The sequence below is a fragment of the Neodiprion virginianus genome, chromosome 2 (assembly GCF_021901495.1).
Source record: "Neodiprion virginianus isolate iyNeoVirg1 chromosome 2, iyNeoVirg1.1, whole genome shotgun sequence".
NCBI lineage: Eukaryota > Metazoa > Arthropoda > Insecta > Hymenoptera > Diprionidae > Neodiprion > Neodiprion virginianus.
In genome coordinates, this window is record NC_060878.1 from 15,374,247 (window position 1) to 15,394,128 (window position 19,882).

Consider the following 19,882-nt stretch of genomic DNA (forward strand, 5'->3'; position numbering starts at 1 on the left):
ATTATCTGTTTATAATTTTATCTCTAGCCATTTATACGCTTTTTAACGTTATACCGTATTTTGAGCAGCTGTGCAATATTAGAGAGAGAAAAAACGAAACAAAAAACCAATCAATAAGAAAATAAATTTTATTTAATTAATTATATCCTGTATAGTTTATAACTTTGCTTAATTTACGATGATGTAAAAATATATTTCATAATGTATAAAGTGTTTTCTAGTAATCATAAAGCATTTTCCGGAAAGCCATAATAATCCAGAAGGAACATTTATATTATAACACGTAATCTACACTCATATACAATAATAATCAGTTATGACTATTCCTATGAATAAGTTTCTCCAGCAATCGGAAGAAAACGAAGAAAAAGAAGTCAAACGACCAACACATTATTATTATTATTGTTGTTATGGCTTGGTTTTTTTTTTTTTTTTTTTTCGGTAGAAAACTAAGATTTTTTCCTTACACCGAGCAACGTATTGCGAGAATGACAAAGACAAAGCAGTATAGCAAAAAGGCAATTCGATCGAGCACCATGGCAGCCAGAGTCCACTCAAGTTGAGAGGATTTCGGTGGAGTGAGGATATTCTGGCGGTCGCCATCGTTCAGACTGGAAGTGCCGAGTGTTCCGGGAATTGATTGATTCCCATCGGTTACGTTGCCTTCTCGCATCTCCTCGCCAGGATTCGCTCTCTGTACTTTAACCTGTCATTTTAAAGTTATAAATTTACTGTCCATTTTGAGAATTTTGCTTGCAGTAAATATTACACCTCGCTCACCAATTGGACCATCTCATCGAGCCAAAGAATTTTCCCCAACTGACCTACCAGGAACTGCTTCACTCTCCAGGGCAGCCGTCTCGCGTTTGACCTCTTCGACATATTAATCACCGTCACCGAGATTATCAGTGATATACTAACCAAGTACAGGCTACAGTTGTAGAAATGCACTATGGAGGAATTCGAAATGGTTAGGTTGGTTGACTTGTATCTCAGTTTGAGATACTAATTTCGGATCGTAGTATTCCCTTACGGAAAAACGCAAATTCACCCTCAACTTTGGGGTAAGTTTACAGCTATCCAAACCGCGCCCCCAACTTGCGCGTGAACTTTAAAACGTTCAGGGTTTCTTCTCAAGGTTGAGGGCCGAACCAAAGTCAAAAACAAACGTTGGGAAAAGGGAAATATTATTTACGCCAGTGATAGTGAACCGAAGTGAAACCTCATCCTTATTTTGTAATACAAATCATTCTGAGCAAATTTGAATAACACAAGCTACGGTCATCAACAATTCAAGAGAATATTTGATTATCTGAACGTTTAAAACTGTTGAAATCTCGTGTTTCGGATGACTGTTTGTAAACATTTTATCAGACGTTCTCTGGAGGTCTTTATGGTGCACAAAATAGCCCACAAATATTGGTGTTGGGTGAAAAACACCAGAGTTTAATAATCATTTTGAACATTGTAATTATAACACCGTTTCTCAAACTGTTGTCATATTGCAACTTGTGTTATTCGTATTTGCATGAATTCATTTTTAATACCTCGTAGGGATATTGTTTTATTCCCATTCACTATCATAATTTATTCAATTCTTCGAACAGTGTCTTCACAGTTAAGAATTTCGAGGGTGTATCATTAATCTTCGAAGGTTAATCACCAAAGTTGGAATTTTATCAGTAACGGTTTTGCCCTCAGAATTAATACACTCACAGATTAGAGGCGTGTGGTGAGCAGTCGCTGGTAACTTCTGGTTAAAATAGATCAGGAACAAAGATATCAGAACCATCGTGCAAGCCGCGACCGTGATTCTGTCCTCAGACTGAGGCGGCAACCAAAAGATGACCAACGTCAGGAACACAATGGCTGTAAAATGAACGACTCAATGACTGAAGCAAAGGGTACAAACGTGAGCTTACCAGTCGCTGGAGTCATGACGATGGCCGCGTAGTTCGGGGATTGTCTCTGCATGGTGAGATTGTAAGTTACATCGATATAGGCTTCAGGGCAGCATGGATAGTGGGCGACGTTACGTTCACGGGTCAAACCTTTGAGTAGCCACTCGGAGTTGTGTGTCAGAAGGTCGGGCTATGGCAGAAGGATTTCATCAGAAACTACCATTATTAACGTGAATTCTGAATTCTGTTTCCCAACCTGATTCTCGGCCTCTGAAAATTGTAGGTCGATCTGTTCACCGTCGAATGTCCAGGAACCGAGTCTCAGAAAACAAACTTGAGTGTCGAATGGCCAAAAGCGGAGGTCGAGGTCGCAGAAGACCATGAATTGCGACGGAGGAACCCAGAGCACAGTTCCATCCCCGCTCACTATGCAGTGCGTGTTTCCGTAATGGTCAATTGTACTACCAGCCGCACTGGAAAACAAATGGAGTGGCTGGTATGGATGAATTGACTGCAGCTGATGCTTTCAATCATGTAATAGTAATAGCATGTACCTGTTGTAGAGAACAATATCCGGCTGCCAGACTTCATGATCGCCGAGATGAAGGTGCGTCAAACCACCGTAGTGCGAAGCATTCCATTTAAGCTTCTCGTCAATCCAGGACTGAAAGTGTTGAACCACTTAGAACAAGCGTAAAAGCTTTATTTGAGGAAGAAGAATCTAACCGAAGTGAAACGTACCATTTTTACCCAAGCGTACACAGTCATCATTGACTTCAGGTCTTCCTGTAACGAGACAAAATCAACGGTTTGACAACAATTGGCTAATTTAAATAGCCGAATTCCAGCCAAGGGTATTGCTATTTGGTAGAACAAGCTTACAATGGTCACATGACGAATTGTGATATCAATTGTCACTGTCGTTGTGTTGAAGTGCTGAGCTGGTCTTGCGAACTTGTCATAGTTCAGCAGGAGGTCTTTCCTCAAGTGATCTGTCCACGTCTCGTTCCACACTGGCTTTCCGGGCACATCTGTCACCGTTACTTGTTGCATGTTAGGATTTTTCGTGCGATGAGTTGTTAATAATTGTCATAATTTATTGTGTTCGACTATCAACTTCGTTCTTGCTACTTGCTAATGATATTTAATTGTAAGTTCAAGAGCGGACAACTCGATTAGGTACATATTCAAATTAATTCTAATCAGTTATCACAAAGTTATAATTATCAATGTTCGAAACCAATAACTGATACGCACTTTATTCTGTGATTCAAATGGAAAAAGTTCCCGCGAGTTTAAACACAAATACCTTGTCAGACAACTTTATTTTGATTGGAACACTTGAATGGATAATCGCTGGTCGGCTAACTCGTTGGAGGACAAGAGACCGTTTCGCTCGACCAAAGTGGCCATCATCAAAGCTAAATTGCAATATCTACGACTCTCTTGACAGTGTGCAAGTGGGTTACCAAAGTAGAAAACAAAAATATCACGATCAAATATCCAGCCGCAGGGAGGAATTGATACAAGTTTGAAATCGCAGTATAGAACAAACGGCCTAATATAAGAATAAACGGTTAATATTAAAATTTTAGAAACTTATTACGGGGTTTCAACTGTCGTGCATTTGATTCTTATGAAATACTTCGGTTTCAGTGTTTTCTATCATTGTATTTGAAAGAATTTACATTGAAAAATGCTTCAGCCATTGGAGTGGGATAAAATAACTCAAAGCTTGGTCCCATTGAAGCCGGGAAGTATAAAGCGAGTTTTTTTAGATCAGAGGACTCACGTTTGACATTGCTGCATTGTTGGAGAGGTAGAAAATTGAATACTCCATACAGTACCAGAATCCTGGTTCGCAAGCTGATGCGTTCAAGACTTTCAGTCATGACTGCACCGTCGGCCCGATGTCATTAGACTGTTCTTTCATCTAGTTGTCGTTCTGCTAACAGACATGTACGATACGCTGACCAATCTCTCTGTCTCTCTCTGCATCTATCTGTTTCTCGCTCTCGCAAGCTGGCATTAGCCGTTTGGCACGTCGACAACCATTTCAATTGCGTCTGTAAAAAATTGATTGTGGAATCAGAGCGTAAGTTCGTGATCAGAGTCACAATCAGAAAAATGAAAAAATAGTTCAAACTGAAGCGTACGCCTAATGTGAAAAATTTTGTCATTCACCGTAAATGGAAACAGAAATGTGCTCATCCACACAAACTTACTCCATGTGAACTGCAAAAACTCATTTTGGAACATAGGACAACAATAGCGATTGACTTTGAGCCTCGAGCGTGATAAGGCAGCCTTGATTGACGTCAGGTGTTTTATAAAGCACGTTTTGAGCGCACACGAATTTCCCTATGGTCATCAAAGCTGTTTGTATGACTTTAATAACGGGCTAGCATTTCCTGTTGTTTTTCCCGCGTTAACCTAAAGTCGGTACAAAAGTTGTTGTAAAAGAATTTCGGAGGAAAATGGGTGATGCTTCAACTGGAAAACAGCACAAACATCATCACCATAAAGATGGCAAGATCCCAGTTGCTGAAGTGGGTATGATGCACTCGGTTTTTTCAGCGGTTATGGAATCTGGTTTAGCAGGTTACGTTGGGACCATGTGTAAATTTGTTGTGCCATGACCTTTTTTACCATTTCCATGAACCTCAGCCGCCCAGACGCGGAAGACTTCAAAGGGTCAAACGACGAGTACGGTTGAGCCCAGCGACGCTAAGGTAATAGAATTATGACTTACTCACTTGCTTCATTCGCCGGCACGTTAAGGTGCGTAATGCTGGGTTGTTTTCAATTTTGGATAGGACAAACAACGAGCGAAGGGCGTCTCCATTGTGAAGCAGCCTAATTTTTACACCGACCGGAGAATAACCGCAGCTGAGTTTCAGCGGCGACACACCTGGCTCCAAAAGACAAGAATCAGTGTTTCCCAATCGAAGAATCGATGCCGAATAACCAACGAGGTCAAGTTTCCGGAAACCTTCAACGGCCTTTACAGCGCGCGATTCTCTCCCAACGGTGAAGTCTTCGCGGCGTCTTTCGGCACCGGTGGCATCCAGGTAATAATGGCTACAAGTGTCGATTAGATCGTGAAAACGGAAAGCATCCTGAAGAGTTCAGACGTCTTGATGTGTCAGCAAAAAAATTAGCCGTTATTTTCTGCGTCCGCAGGTTCGAAATGGCGAAACTGGTGATCTTAAAGCGACACTTCGTAGCAGTATGGAATCATCATTCCCTGTGATGTGTTGTCGATTCAATCCGTCGCGGACAGAAATATTTTACGCGTCCAGTGCATGCGGCAACATATTTGCCTGCACTACTAACACCTATGAGTTCTCTCGATTTATCGTAGGTCAGAGAAACCTTGGGTATTATACACCGCGCAACATTACTGAAACATTGCAGCAACATAATTTTCCAATGTTTGTAATTAACTTTGCAAAGTTAGAAGTCTTTCAGTCACATCGTGCGATATTACTGCAATATTTCGTATTCACTAGCTATGATACAACTGTTCGAGAATCATCGAGATCACCGTTTCTATTTATTTCACCAGAACCAAAAAACGAGATAAACACAATCGACGTGAACATTACCGGTGAACACTTGGTATCAGCTGGTAAGGATGCCGCGATAAGACTATACGACATCGAAACAACAAAGGTGATTTATAACGTCAATTTCCTAAGGTCCTGAAGTTACGGACCTCAAATTTATTCCAGATGATATCGAACTACAGAAAAAATGCGGCGGACGTGTTAGAGGACAAGGTGAACAAATATCACAGAATGAGAGTGTTCGCTGTGAGGTTTCACCACGGGCAAGAAAATGTATTCATCAGCGGTGGCTGGGACGATACTGTCAGGGTAATCATTAAGGGGTGAATTTACGTCTCATCGCACATCATTTTCACACTGATTGGCCCTTAGATTTGGGACACCAGAGCAAGCCTGGGATCTGTTAGGGTAATAAAAGGACCTCATATCTGCGGAGATGCCATAGACGCCAGAGTAAGTTTCGCCACTATTTCCACTCACAATCAGTGAATCCGTAATGTTTTTCTGTTTCTCATTTCGCCAAATAGGATTCTAGGATTCTCACTGGTTCTTGGGTAGTCAGCGGCAGTCTTCAACTGTGGGACATGACGAGTGGCAAGTTGATAGAGACGGTTAGTCCTCAAAACCGACCGACAACACTTGACGGCGAGTTTCTCTACACGGTGCAATTCTTCGACGGCGATCCATACGGTGATACTGTTTTATGCGGTGGTTCCGGAACCAGTGCCGTGGAAGTTATCAGCCTTAGAGATAAAAAGGTAGCACTGATTGCTCGTTTTCTTAACCTCAGTACATATAACCTATTTGGCAATTCTTCTTTTGCTCTCATCCAGGTAATGGGATCTTTTCACGTAAATAAAGCAATCGTAGCCTTGGACAGCAATCGGTCGGCAATTGTCTTCGGTGGCATGGAATCTGTGATACGACTTGCTGACTACAGTTGACCAGGATAAATAATATTTCGACTCGAATAGTTAATGTATTTCATCGAGTATTTGGCACGAAAGGTGGCGCTATTTTTTTAATAAATTACCATTACCAGTGTGATAATTCTTCGTGATTTATTCGAAAAAGTTTAGGATTAGCCACGCTCATAATTGGCACAAATCTGTTTCAAAATGTTTCGATTAATCGCGGTACTTCAGTGTTACAACTTTACGTCAATTCTGTTTCAATGACCGGCACACTTCATTTCAGAACTTTTGTCAAAGAGAATTTTCCAGAGAAAATATCTTCTCATCCTGATCGATCACCAACGTCAAAGTGGCAGAAGTCGTCAGTTGTGAGATTCAGCTAGTGCAGCGCTAAGTTCTTTGCACAATGGTGAGAAATGCAAAGGCGCTGCCAGATGACATCGAATGTTCCAAACGCGTGCACTTCAGAAGCGGCATTTGTCAGCCCCGGGACAATATTGGGGTCTCTTGCACGTTTTCTGCAGGTAAAATGCCTTTACTCTTCACTGAGTAATCAAAATCGTTTTATACATTAGATGAAATCATTTCGTGTATCCGCACCTCACATCACACACAGCACAAAATCTTGCCAAAGCGTTGCAGTAATTACGTAACTTTGCAAGGTTTGAAATATTTTTTGAACATTGCAGCATTGAATTTTGGAAAGTTTCAAGTATTGGACAAAGCAAATATATTGCAGCAACGTAAACTTGCAATGTTTGAAATATTCCAGAAGCATTGTGCCTTGTTTCTAAGCGTAATATATTGCAGCCACGTGTAAAAGTTCTGGCGCAATCAGAGAACTGAAATATTGCTACAATATTTCTACAACTTTGCAGCTGCAACTATAATGTCGAAATATCGTCGAAATGTTTCTGCGATGTTGGCTGCATTTTGAAACTTGATTCTTTGGAAATCTTTATTTCAGAGAACGGACCGACAGATGCAGAGCAATTAACGGGACTAAGACGAAGATATCCAGGACCCAAAGACAACCTTGGAATAGCCTGTCTGCCCAGTATTGAAGCCATGAGGCTTCGGGATATTCCGGAAGTATCGGAGTACGACTCATCTGAGGAAACTTATGCCAAATTCAACGTGAGACGGTTGTTTTTATAAGGATAACGATTTTTCATCGCTCTTTCGTGGTATCTTTATCGCAAGCTTCAATTTAACTTCTGATTTACCTGTGACATTTTTTCGCACAGGACGTTACGCTTTCACCACAGAAACAAAAAGCACATCCCACGAGTACGAAGATAACCAGAAGAGGCAGGCGCGTCGATCCTGAGGAAAATTTAGAAAATTCCTGTCGACACATAAGCAGTAACTATTTTATTTATAAAAGAAGAGTTGTGTGGTTTTAGTCTGCAACTAAGTATTTTCTGTCCAATTAACAATGCGTAATGATTCACACAAATGATTGAAGCTTGGTTTTGGTGAAATTGAGATTAATCACACGTATAATCGACACACAGAAGACGTGGCAATTGCACAAGTCCGATTACGAGCTGGTGAAGACGGCTGCCAGGTGACACGACACAAGGTGTGTGTATGTTTTTGCTAACTGGGCGCAAACGTCTCGCGTTCAAAAGAGTTCTTCTTCACACGCAGATTTATAGTTTTAGAAAATTTTACTGCGTTTACATACGTAGCACAAATGCGGTAGCTATTGGTACTTATTTCTAACTGACTGTCGTTACTTTGTTACCAAATAGATTCGAAGTCGTTCGAACACAGGTGGCAGGTCAAAGATTGAAGGAGTCAAGTCAACGATGACCAAAGGCAATGTAGACTTTTTCAGTAATTATCGCAGTCCAGAAAGTATTTTTATGATATCTCTCTGATGAGGCTTGGTGGCGATTTTTTTTATCGAACACCCAGAAATCGTCATTGATTCGTAATTGTTTACAGGGGAATCTGAGAAACGTGTTGTACCGAGTGGAAAAATGCGGTTTAAATCGACGGTACGAAAGTTTTCATTTTTATACCGATTCTCTGGTAACTAATTATCAGTTACTTGAAAACATTGAATGCTTTTTGCTCTGTTACTGCTTAATTACCGTTAAAGCTTATACTCGCAATATTTTTCAGTTGCCAGACATCGGAATTAGCAATATTCGAAGACCAAAACACAACCCAACACAACCTCGAAAGCCAATCATTCCTAAGGATAACATCGGATTCTCCTGTTGCCATTTGTGTGAGAACAGAAACTTAACTACAGAGGAATAGATCTTAGAACTACACAGCGTACTTTCACGCAGAAACATTGCAACAACGTAATTTTGCATGTTCGCAATATTACGAATAAATTGCGGGAAATCACAGAAGCATTGCAGTAACGCTACTTGGCAAACATTGAAAAATTTCAGGTGTAACATTCCTGAAACATTGCGGTAACGTAATTTTACAATTTTAAAAATCTTTCAGATACATTACGAAGTGTTTCAGGAAAATTGCAGCAACGTGTCCAAAATGTTGCACGTACCCAGCACGAAACATTTTGCTTTTTGCTCTTCTGCATATGCAAAAAGAAACATTGTTGCAATGATTCTTGGAGCTGTCATTGGAAAATATTAATATTCTAGAAATATTTCCACAATATTGCATGCAGTGAAACGTAGATTCCGTTTCAGCAACATCTCTGAGTCGATCAAGCGTTCCAAAAACGTTAGCAACGCAGAATTTAAAGGTACATTACGTTACATTAACCATTTAGTGTTATTAATTAGCATTAATTCGTGGAAAGTAATCCTCAAAACTTTGTTCTGATCATATTACTTTATAATATAATCCTCTGAAATCTTTTGTACAGTCTGAAACGGTAAAAAAGATCGACTCGTTGCCAAAGTCGCCATCGCATTTATCCGGAAGGCCAGCTGCAACTCTTCGAACTGTCAGTAAACTTACAGTACTTCTGTTATACTTGCATTTCTTGCTGTCTTACTATCTGTCGGTAGTTAGAAGCGAACGGTTCAGAGAACTGTTTGACTGCCAATATCAATGAGGCCAATACGACTCCATACGACTATATAAATAGTATATTTCAAACCCGGATTAGCGATAATATGGTAGCAGGTTTATCTAACCGAGCTGGTCTGTAATTATTATTATTATTATTATTATTTATTTCGATACATTTCACGCTGAATTGCGAAGATAGAATCGAACGTTTAGTCGGCTATTTAGAACCAGTCAATTTTTAAGTTTGATCCCTTACGTACTAACAGAATTGAATTTATTGTCATTTACGAACCAACAATAATTGTTTGAGTTTCGTAAAAATTCGCGCTTTTGTTTTGCAGAATCAACGCAAGACAAGATAAGTCATGCCAAACTAAATGGGATTAATCAGATATTTCATCAAAATTGACGAAATTAAAATATGTCAGCTCAAAATTTTACCGGATCGCTCAACATTCAAGAACTGTAAGCTTATCTGGAACAATAAAACAGATAACAGATTTTTTCAATTAATAACTGACCCTTTAGGATGTGTTTATATTTTGCTAAGGAGCGTGGAACTCTGATAATGCTATATACTATTAAATACACGGTATATTTACACATAACACTTGATAAAACCCCATGATATGCTCTGATCACGGCTTTTGATTTTCAACTAACAATAAGTATTAAAAAATTAAAATATATATGCTGATATCAACTATTTCATACACCATGTCTGGGTAATTTTGATTAGGAAAACGAGCGAGAAGAGTCTCAAGTCGATTAAAATACGCATTTGAGAGACACATTCGATAAGCGAGAGAATTTTCTCTTTTCTTTCTAGCCATATGTAGGCCCTCCTATGTTATAGACGTTTTTGTAGGATTCTGAGTGTAGGATTAGCGGAAGAGAGCTCTCACAAGTTTGTTATGACACGAAAGATAGAACCAAAAAATTGGGAAATTTCGTCGTTCTTCCACGCTGTCGACCGTACGGTGATATAGACGTTTTATTCGAGTTCCCGAAGGTCGAATTAGTGTTAGACGTATCATGCAAATCGATTTTAAGACGATAATTTATTGGGCTATAAAAATAGGAAAAACAAATGGTCAGAACTAATTTGGATTTCTAATCCGATTTCGACGAATTATGAAAAAAAACGATAGAATGAATTTATGTAGGTGGTAGGTTGACATATTTTTGTGGAAATAATAAATGCTCCCAAGTCACTTCAATCGATTACTGCAAAGTTATAACCAACATACGGAGAAATTTTTTTTTTGCGTATTTCCGACGATCCAATTTGTCATCATTTCTTATGAGATGGGTAAAGAAAGGTTTGAGATAACCGTAAGCTCCGAAGCAGAATTGGTACGCATAGGATTTTTCACCATTTAAACTCCGTCACTTAGTGACAGTCAGGTCAAGCTTCAATACTACGTAAGGTGTCCTTGAGGATTGACTTACACGGTGTAACTACAGGTAATCCATAGTACAACTAAGTGTAAATATCGAAATCTTCTCTTACGGTCTTCGAGTTATGAATTACGCAACTGCTATTATCCACGAAAATTGCATCAGCATAAGAGATAAATAATCCAAGGATTCCAATAATACTTCCAGTTACATCCATACTCCAGCTCGACTTTCAACTGATCACAGTATTACATTATACACACGTGTACGTAATTTATGATAATCAGCCTAGCTTAGAAGTATTACATAATTATACATGTGGCATTCCACCCCAAACCGACTTACGTTTTATCCTCACCGTCGGCGATTTTTTTAAATTTTAGGACGTTGTAGAATATGCAAAAAGAACATCTTTCACCGAGTTTGAGGTTGATTGGTCTACAGAATTCATTTTACTGCTCCCAAAAACATGAGAACTCAATTATCGAATACGATAGCTCCAATCGATTAGCTTCAAATTTTTGTCATAAAAAAATAGCAGTTTATATTTTATTCAATTTCCATTTTGGTCTAAAATTTTAGAATACAAGATAAACGTGTATTTTTTAAATTTTATACTTGATTCGATTTTTGTTACTTTTTAATCAATTGTTTTGCCTGTAGCTTCTAAACCAAAAGTTTGCCCACTTCCAGCCTGGTCTGAATATTTGTTTTTTAATAAAAAATTTACGAGAAAAATTTGAAGTTTATCGATTGGGGCTATCGATTCTATAATTGGGTTTTCATGTTTTTGGTAGCGGTAAAATGAATTCTATGGACCAATCAATCTAAGACTCAGTGAAAGATGTTCTCTCTGTAAATTCTACACCATACTTAAAAATAAAACAAATCGCCAGTAACGAGGGTCAGACGCAAATCGGTTTTTAGTGGAATGCCTCATATACATATAATATGTGTTTAAGAAACACCAGAAAGGTCAAGAAGCTACGTGAAATGTGTAGCGGTGAGAAGCAAACTACTCGAAGCTTTCAGAATCGCAATGATGCATGTCTTTTCAAAGTTTAAACAGTCACAGCCATCGTCCGATACACGATCGAAATGGTCGTTGTTATTTTTGATTATGAGGAGACTTACGAGTTACGACATTTCAAAATGTCACAGGGAACTGTACAACGTAATTGCAAGCGTAAAGTAAATTCCGATTGAATATAAAAAATTACCATAAACCAACATTCCAAACTTATTATTTTTTCAATCAACGACTCAGGGTCAACGTGAAAAAAGTTACCTTCGACGGCAAGGATCGCATTTTTGGATCCAGGGATCTTGGCCTTGTTAAACTCTCGCCTTAGCCTGACTGCCGGAGAATGCGTACCAAAGTCGTAATCGTCTATTCCGGACATTATCTATGGATATAAAAAAAAAGCCTCATCAGTGTCAGGACAAAATAGTTTACCATATGAATCGGACGATCTAGCATTGGGCGGAAAAACGATTTGCAGCACCTACTTTCTAAAAGCTTAAATCTACTTTCTCCTCCATATTCCTGTTACCGTTAAAATCGTGATGCCCTGGACCAACTTGTGAACTTTACTCAAGTCCATTAAAATCGTTAACACTCTCATACTATGTAAATTTCGCACTTAGCGACTAACTTACAACTTAAACCGTTTCAGTTCGGCAAACATTGAATGATTCATGAAATCGAAGCACTTCACCCAACATTATAGGTGTCATACTGACTGGAATGAACGAGAGTTTTAGTTTATTAACCCTTAAGCTGCACTGATGTCACACCGGGGTCACTGGAGACCCCACAGAAAAATCATTGCGCAGAAACAGAGATATCGATTGAAATAGTTGTGAAAAAATTCTGGGATATCAACTATTATATTTCAAGGAAAATTATTTATCTTCAGAAAAATCGTATTTTGAATATGAAACGAAATTCATACTGCAACAAAATACCGGAAAACGGATGATTCTACTGAAAAAATCATGACTGATCGAAATTTCAATATTTTGAGCTGAAAATTTACTGAGTAACTCTCAAGTCACGGATATTTAAGGAAAGAATATCGAGGTACTGCGCGATAAAAAATAAGTATTTATTTGAGTGAGCGAAGTTGCATTTTTGGAAAGAGAATGAATTAATGTTTTTTGCGATATTACATTATTTTTCTTCGATCAAGTCAGAGTGTTTTCGATATTTTTCACGTGGAATTTACGGTACACGTGCCGCGGGGTCATTTTGACCCCGGTGTGCAGCGTGAGGGTTAAAAGCAGCTGAAGGAATTCACCGCTGTTGTTTTTATGATGTCCGCCAAATTCGCACCCCATGTTTTCCGTATAAAACTAATAATTCAATGAACTGACCCCGTTTGTCAAATCATTAGGACTTCGAATTTCAGTATAGTTTATTAAAAATTAAAGTTACATTATGAATTAGTCCACAAACAAGCATCTATAAATTCGCTGATCGTCGCGATCATGAAATTCCGATAGTTGTATTCGTGAAATATTTACGAATGAGATGCTCTTGAACCTTACGAAGAAAATGATGAAACTTGAGATCTAATTCGTCCCATTAATCGCTTGGCCAAACGCGTGGGCTGTGTTTAGTCAAAACGTGCATCTTTCTAACCAGGAGCCATTCAAACGTGACTGATCGTCGTAAAGCAAACCGATTGCGTGATAAAGTGCACCGTTGTCAAGGCCATGGTGCATTTCAATAACTCTCTTGCTTTAATCGTCGATTATATAACGCCTATTCTATGTGTAGACGTATCGGTGATTTTCGAATACCGAATACTAACTAGTAACATGGATCAGAAATACTTACGATCAACGTTCAGTCCACGAAATTGACTCGTCTTTGGTTGAAATTTGAAATTTGTACGCAAACCGAGTGCAAATGAGATTGTTCAAATTATACGTGCCCGTAAAAAAGATTATCGGAATACGGTATCGAGTGGCATTCAGCTGTTGAAAATCTCGCGAACGTGGATCGAGACAGATATTGCGAAGTCTGAAATTTTACGACCAACTCTTATGAGAAATAGATCAATGATGGGCTTTAAATATACGCGATTTTTATGGAATTATCTACGATATATGGTACCTCAAAGTTTTTTGGTTCACTGATTTCAAATATCCACTTTAGAATACCAATATTTAAAATGGCGGTATAAGTATATTTGTTAAAAATTGCAAGTTCGATCAGATTTCGCAAATTTTAATCGAAATTATCGATCAGTGACCGAAAAATCCTCGGGATAGATATCGATTTTCGTATAGTTCGACTAAATTTTTAGATTTTTCATTTTTATAATCGTCGTCTAGTGGATTCGCCCTTTTGAATTCTGCAAATCTACCATTAAACTCTCTATCAGAGATTTCAAAAACCTGTGACAAATGCAACAAACGTGACAGCTGTCAACTATTGCTCATCGATTAAAGGATCAATGAAACTAGCCTACGAACTGCCTGCTTGGATGTATTTCGACCTCAGAAAACGTTAGTGAATAAAATATTCTTCTGGATTTTTTTAAAGCGAAAAACTGTTGAACCGTTCAAATCCAATAATTGAATAGATGATAATATAAAAAGACCCGTATCAATTCAGACCAAAATCATAAAGATCCGTTGAAACAATGTCGAGATATTGCATCAGTTAAATTTTTCATCAATTTCCTGAATAACTATTATACCATTGAACCTTTAACTCGATCCAAAATCTGACCAGTTCTAACTTAAAAAAACTCTGTCACTCAGAGACAAAAACCATCAAAATCCTTCGAACCATTCTCGAGATATCATCATATGAGATCATCTTAAAATGTTTCCATTCGCAATAGCTTGAGTAATAGTTCACCCATCAGCCCAAATTGTTACCAGTTGTGAGTTAAGATCAGCCGCATCGACAGAGACCAATTGGTTGAAAATCCATTGATTCGTCCTCGAGACACTATCATTTGAATTTTTTTTTTTGTCAATTTTGTTACAGGAATAACTTTGAACATCACCGAACCGATCAGATCCACACTCTACTCGAAATCAGTTTTAGGTCGACGAGAGTCGCGTCGACTGAAACCAAAATCATTTCCCAGATGTATCGTCTGACAGGTAACCAATCACAGAAAAACTCTGACGTCTACATAAAAACCGTCGAAGCTGATTCTCCATACCCCAAAACGTGGAGATCTAGTGAAAACTCGACTTTCCGTGTTCGGGATTGTTGCAATAACCATTTGCCTTGTTCTCGTTTTTCTTTTTTCTGAAAACAGAGAAGCGGGAAGTCGAAATGACCAGAATCGATTTTCAAATGTTGCGCATGTCTTTATTGTTGTTTACATCGCGAAAAATTAGGCTGGGATGTGATCGCCTACGGGGTGGAATCCGTCCTTGTCAGCGGTGTACCTGACGGTGTACTGCACGTTGGTCGCCGGGTCGACGTAAGAAAAGCTACCAGCGACGTTGTAGTGCTGGTCGTCGGTGCCGGGGTTCACAAGCTGGGCGGACTCCTGTTTGGTTGCGCCGTTCGACAGTTGGTAGCCGTATTTGTAGTCTGAGAACCCGGTGTTGTCCGCGAGTTCTTCGGCCACCACCTGGACATTGGGTCCGTCGATTGCAGCGCTCGTAGCAACGGCCACAAGGGCGGCGAAAGCGATGATCTGAAAGGCGAAACGAAACCGATTATTGCCAATCGTTACCACCACGTTGGAGTTTCATGGATCCAGAGTGAAAAATGATTTTCCGGCAATATCGAACATGGATTTAAAATAATTCGGACACGTCTTTTTTACAATTTTGATCACTACTACAGCGAACTTTTTATGATCGCTTTTACGTTATTCGAACAATTTCAGAGAGAATGTTTTTAGAAGTCCGATCGAGAAATTAATGCTTGTGTCTTCGTACAAAAATAAATGCTTTGATAATCGGTTGATTAGCATTTGTATAATCTGTGAGAATTTTATTAAAAAGTAGTTCCAAATGTTTTTCACACAAGGAATAATTGTTTGTCAAATTAGACTTCATAGCTCGTTTTATCACTTTGATTAGCTTCTTGTATCTCCAAATGAATTACTTTAATGAACAAGTCTGCGGTACCGATTAAATCTTTTTACTGGTCTTTACTTTTGCGTTATTGAATCAACTCGAACAGTTGTTAATAAGTAAAAATTTTATCGTCAATAAGATTTTGCAGATATTTGCAGATTTTGTAGAAATATGATCGGTTTGAAGTCTGTTGGAACTAGCTTGAACCAATTGACGAAGAGCTCGATTTTGGTTATATTTATGTATGTGAATAACGATTACTGAACGCACCATCTTCATGTTGTCGGTAGTATTTGGGACTGTGTCTTGTGATCTGCGATCAGACTGTGAAGACAAATCCTCCTTACCGATTATTTATACTCGTAGCGGACCCAAAATCTTGTCCCCACTTTTTGACGATCGGTAGCAACCTCCGGGCTTTGCCTGCTCGTGGTGCAATAAAATTTCGAAACATACATTTACACTTCCTATAAAGAAGACTTCTGGGCTTCCTGATACCCGCCGATTACCGTTACGCTGCAATAATATTCGGGGACATAGAAATTTGCACCATTGATCGTTCAGCTATTAAATTATTTGGTCGTCTCGATCGATTGGTATTTTATCACTTCATAGCAATGGAAGAATACCAAATCAAACAATCGTAAATAATTTGTTACAGACATTTCTCATGATTATGATTTAGTAGGAGTTGAAAAATTCTATCCGAAGATTTTATTTTTCTGCTCAAAGTTCATGCCGATTACTTGACCGGATTGGAAATTATCAACGAAGGTTAACCATTTGATATTTCATTCAATTAGAGGCGTGTGTTCACTAATTACAAAATGCGTTGAGAGTATTGGTGAATTAACTGAGCCACTCGACATCACCGCGACATCGAACGATCTCTCTTGGTAACATAATCATTAAACGAATATACGCTAACACAGAAGAAAGTCCAGTTATATAAACGTACACGTAGATTATGATAATTATTGATGAAATGTTTGCATACCAGAGAAAATCTTCTTCTCGAGCTGCAGGCAATTTCAGCCTACACGGTCACCGAGATAAAAGAGCTTCCTACAAGTCTGGCGATCGGTTCATGCATAAGGAATTATTCGAGTCTGTATATTCTAGGAACGTGTTTAGCAGTTCTCCGTTTCAAACCAACGATACTGTCGTGCTAATTTTCATGTTAAAAGGATAGCTCTTGACAGTATCCATTAAAATTTTATTAGACTCTTAGCCCGCGATATTGTAGAAAAATTACTGTCATATTACTTTATTCATCAATTCCAGCTGTCGCGTTATAGAAATATTGCAATTTTATGCACGGACTCTAAACAATGCCAATATAGTGCGGTAATATTCCAATTTCCTATTGAAGGTCGAAATATTATAAACATGTGTAATAATTGTATTGAAAATTTCCCACCACATTGAGAAAAATTTCATTTGTTATAGTAACTAGAAAAATTCAGTAAAACAGGTATAGTGAAAAAAAACTGTTCGGTCGATCCTTTTTTGGTTATTGCAACGCAAAATCAGTTTTCGAGGTTTACTCTACTTTTTTAGTTAAATAAGGCTTTAACGTCAATTTATCGTTGCACAAGCATTAAATTTTCGCAACAGTTACAAGAAAATATAGTAACAGTGATCGTAATGAGAAAGAATAGTAACGGATACTAGATTTTCCGGTAACAGCTACGAAACTAATTTTCATTTTGTACCTATAACTGTATTTTTCGATTGTGGTAAAAAATGATAATAGTTAAGGACTGAGCGGTAACCGGAACTAAAAATTTCTCTCAGTGCATTACAGAAATATTGCGAAATTTATCCAGAATATTTCAAACTTTGCAAAGTTAAGCAATTTCAGTAATATTTCAATCATCGATGACAGTTGTACTTTTTAACCCCGGTATACTTCCATTAAATTAAAAGTCAACGATCCGTTACGTTCGGGTTTATTTTAGACGCAGAGAGCAGGGTCATCACAAATTAAAAAAAAAAAGATTATAACTTTTTTTTTCTAACGACGTTCCTTCCCATTTGAAATGCCGTTGCCAACTGATGCGGGTATGTAAATAACATTACACGATCCCTGCAACGGAATCGATTATACGTATCTGGAAGAAAAATTCAATTTAAAACTCGTCACGTGGTGAATTTCGACTGGTCTGCATGGTCGGCATCGTTTTCATTTACCTTTCAGAATGCTGAGTTCCCGAATGCTTGGAATATTTCTCGAATCGAAACTTCGTTCATATCTTCGTAATCTGAAATTCAATTAACACGTTTAGGTGGAATAAAAAAAAAAAAACAAAAATAAAGCTGCATTTTTCCAACCACTTATCAATTGGTTTCTGTCCACTTACTCAAGCGGTTGTGTTCCTAAGATACGTGGACTTTACTTTTCCCCAGAGTAGCTGCTGAGGTCACCTGTAAATGTGACTCGGCGACCTTTCAGCAGGCAACTAAATCCATTGCGAAACTGAACGCGGCAATAGATGACACCAACTCTGCCGGCAGATGTAGAAAGAAAAAAATCCACTCGCTCGAAAAGGTGAGGAAAATTTATGAGCCTGTGATGCAGTAATGCTAGTCAATCACACTGCCTGAATTAATTCACATTTTTTTAACAATTTTCCATGAATTCTGAACGAAATAATTGAGAGTTGAGTAATTTTCTCGTATGGTTCTTCATACTTGTAATATATTATCGAAATGTAGGACAGTATTAAGTATTAAACTTTACAAATAGAAATTGAATAATTAGGCAAGATTTATTTCAACTTTGGCCTGCAGTAACGAAATTCATTCCAATCGAGCAGATATGCATTGTAAATCTACGTTCATGACTATAATTGCGAAATTGAATAGATATGACTAGCAGAAAATTTTTACTATATTGCAAATTGGCTGTCGATCTGTTACGTAGATCTGAAAAGATCCCAAAAGGCTTTTACTTTGCGAGGTAAAATTTGACACAAAATGTGGTAATTTTTGCCTAAGCGAAATAGACTCATACGGCAAAATAATCACCGCTGTATCTCGATATTAAATTGATGTGACATAAATGACAGCGTTGTAACACATATATTTTCTTACTTATTATATAAAATAACGAGCGATGGTGATTGCATAATACAACGATTTTATTTTGCCGATTTTTTCCCAAAATCAGTTACGGAGAATAAATAAAATTTTATGATCAGTGTTGCTTACTCGAGAAATAAAATATTCCGTCTTCCATATAAATATTTTAATTTCCTGAGCTGATTCGTGGTTCGTGAAAAAAATGTGTGTTATTCAGAATTATATTAGAATGAATACAGTAGATCGAAGCTGAGTTTTAGAATACTCAATACATTCGTTTCTTATTCTTTTTGTACGGTGTAGCTGTCAAAAAAGTGCCAGTGACAAATTGCGGATGTACTCAGATGCATTTGAGAGATAGAAATGCAGCAAAGTTAACCGGTTTCTGTCTTGATTATTATACCTTAATTAACGGAAATAATATGAATGGTAATTGAATGATCGATGTGCGGTATCAATCACACGTGTTTGCTGAATCCCGAAGCATGCAGAGAAATATAATGATACGTTGAATGTATGATAAATAAATTGCGGAATATTTTAAACAATATACAGAGTCGTTACCGCATGCTCTTGGAATTTCTGAATTGCTTGAAAGTCACACAACATTTTCGATGTCGATCTTGCGAAGGCTTTTTAATTGAAATAAGATATTTCAAAAAGAGAACAAATGCTCGTCTGCGAGCGAATGGGCAGAAATCAACGTTTTAATTGATTCTGACATTTAATTTTAGACTGGCTTCGTGCAGGAGCGAAGAAATCCAGCTGACATAACGTCGAATATGACCTTGCCATTTGAAGATGTGCCTGAGGAATATCTCGTGCCTTGCAACGTAAGTCCAAAGGCCCATTTTGCTGGGCCTGACGTCCTTGCGCAAACGGTGCTGTTCGTCTCTCTTTCCACATCATGCAGACTATTCAATGGCTGAAGTAGGTGTCGAAGTAT

At 38.2% G+C, this 19,882-nt stretch overlaps 4 protein-coding genes and 1 long non-coding RNA gene across 7 annotated transcripts; 2 read left to right on the top strand and 3 right to left on the bottom strand.

The window, feature by feature from the left end:
- Positions 1–110: 110 nt before the first annotated feature.
- Positions 111–3,843, bottom strand: LOC124297246 (acetylcholine receptor subunit alpha-like 2). Of its 3 annotated transcripts, none has more exons than XM_046748067.1 (9): positions 3,694–3,843; positions 2,784–2,944; positions 2,643–2,687; positions 2,456–2,565; positions 2,158–2,374; positions 1,923–2,091; positions 1,717–1,869; positions 781–950; positions 111–706 (listed from the first exon to the last, which is right to left on the bottom strand). In XM_046748067.1, the coding sequence occupies exons 1-9, from the start codon at positions 3,791–3,793 to the stop codon at positions 464–466; spliced, it is 1,368 nt and encodes a 455-aa protein (XP_046604023.1). In that variant the 5' UTR covers positions 3,794–3,843; the 3' UTR covers positions 111–463. The 3 variants fall into 3 exon arrangements, with proteins under 3 accessions (XP_046604023.1, XP_046604024.1, XP_046604025.1); XM_046748068.1 differs by having other exon boundaries at positions 2,784–2,932; positions 3,694–3,840; XM_046748069.1 differs by having other exon boundaries at positions 2,784–2,914; positions 3,694–3,835.
- Positions 3,844–4,015: 172 nt separating this feature from the next.
- Positions 4,016–6,647, top strand: LOC124297247 (guanine nucleotide-binding protein subunit beta-like). The gene is made up of 9 exons (XM_046748071.1): positions 4,016–4,454; positions 4,569–4,633; positions 4,718–4,972; positions 5,085–5,265; positions 5,470–5,576; positions 5,636–5,779; positions 5,843–5,923; positions 5,998–6,228; positions 6,304–6,647. Exons 1-9 carry the CDS (start codon positions 4,379–4,381, stop codon positions 6,412–6,414), a joined length of 1,251 nt encoding a protein of 416 aa, XP_046604027.1. The 5' UTR covers positions 4,016–4,378; the 3' UTR covers positions 6,415–6,647.
- Positions 6,648–6,778: 131 nt separating this feature from the next.
- Positions 6,779–19,865, top strand: LOC124296914 (uncharacterized). Its single transcript, XM_046747347.1, has 10 exons — positions 6,779–6,908; positions 7,352–7,521; positions 7,632–7,749; positions 7,902–7,969; positions 8,142–8,226; positions 8,338–8,390; positions 8,518–8,626; positions 9,063–9,118; positions 9,242–9,322; positions 19,671–19,865. Exons 1-10 carry the CDS (start codon positions 6,791–6,793, stop codon positions 19,863–19,865), a joined length of 1,053 nt encoding a protein of 350 aa, XP_046603303.1. The 5' UTR covers positions 6,779–6,790.
- LOC124297251 (flexible cuticle protein 12-like) lies at positions 15,109–16,274 on the bottom strand. Its single transcript, XM_046748080.1, has 2 exons — positions 16,123–16,274; positions 15,109–15,464 (listed from the first exon to the last, which is right to left on the bottom strand). Exons 1-2 carry the CDS (start codon positions 16,129–16,131, stop codon positions 15,156–15,158), a joined length of 318 nt encoding a protein of 105 aa, XP_046604036.1. The 5' UTR covers positions 16,132–16,274; the 3' UTR covers positions 15,109–15,155.
- Positions 17,801–18,386, bottom strand: LOC124297254 (uncharacterized). The gene is made up of 3 exons (XR_006906560.1): positions 18,216–18,386; positions 18,046–18,116; positions 17,801–17,966 (listed from the first exon to the last, which is right to left on the bottom strand). It is a non-coding gene; the product is annotated as an uncharacterized LOC124297254 (long non-coding RNA).
- Positions 19,866–19,882: the final 17 nt, after the last annotated feature.

Bases quoted from the DNA above. Each gene is read 5' to 3' on its own strand.
- LOC124297246 (XM_046748067.1), bottom strand. From the start codon at position 3,793: ATGACTGAAAGTCTTGAACGCATCAGCTTGCGAACCAGGATTCTGGTA. The intron at 2,945-3,693 runs GTGAGTCCTCTG...ACATGCAACAAG, and splicing joins ACAATGCAGCAATGTCAAAC to TAACGGTGACAGATGTGCCC. The intron at 2,375-2,455 runs GTACATGCTATT...TTTGTTTTCCAG, and splicing joins GATATTGTTCTCTACAACAG to TGCGGCTGGTAGTACAATTG.
- LOC124297247 (XM_046748071.1), top strand. From the start codon at position 4,379: ATGGGTGATGCTTCAACTGGAAAACAGCACAAACATCATCACCATAAA. The intron at 5,266-5,469 runs GTCAGAGAAACC...TTATTTCACCAG, and splicing joins GTTCTCTCGATTTATCGTAG to AACCAAAAAACGAGATAAAC. The intron at 6,229-6,303 runs GTAGCACTGATT...GCTCTCATCCAG, and splicing joins TCAGCCTTAGAGATAAAAAG to GTAATGGGATCTTTTCACGT.
- LOC124296914 (XM_046747347.1), top strand. From the start codon at position 6,791: ATGGTGAGAAATGCAAAGGCGCTGCCAGATGACATCGAATGTTCCAAA. The intron at 8,627-9,062 runs GTGAGAACAGAA...ATTCCGTTTCAG, and splicing joins ATTCTCCTGTTGCCATTTGT to CAACATCTCTGAGTCGATCA. The intron at 9,119-9,241 runs GTACATTACGTT...TCTTTTGTACAG, and splicing joins TAGCAACGCAGAATTTAAAG to TCTGAAACGGTAAAAAAGAT.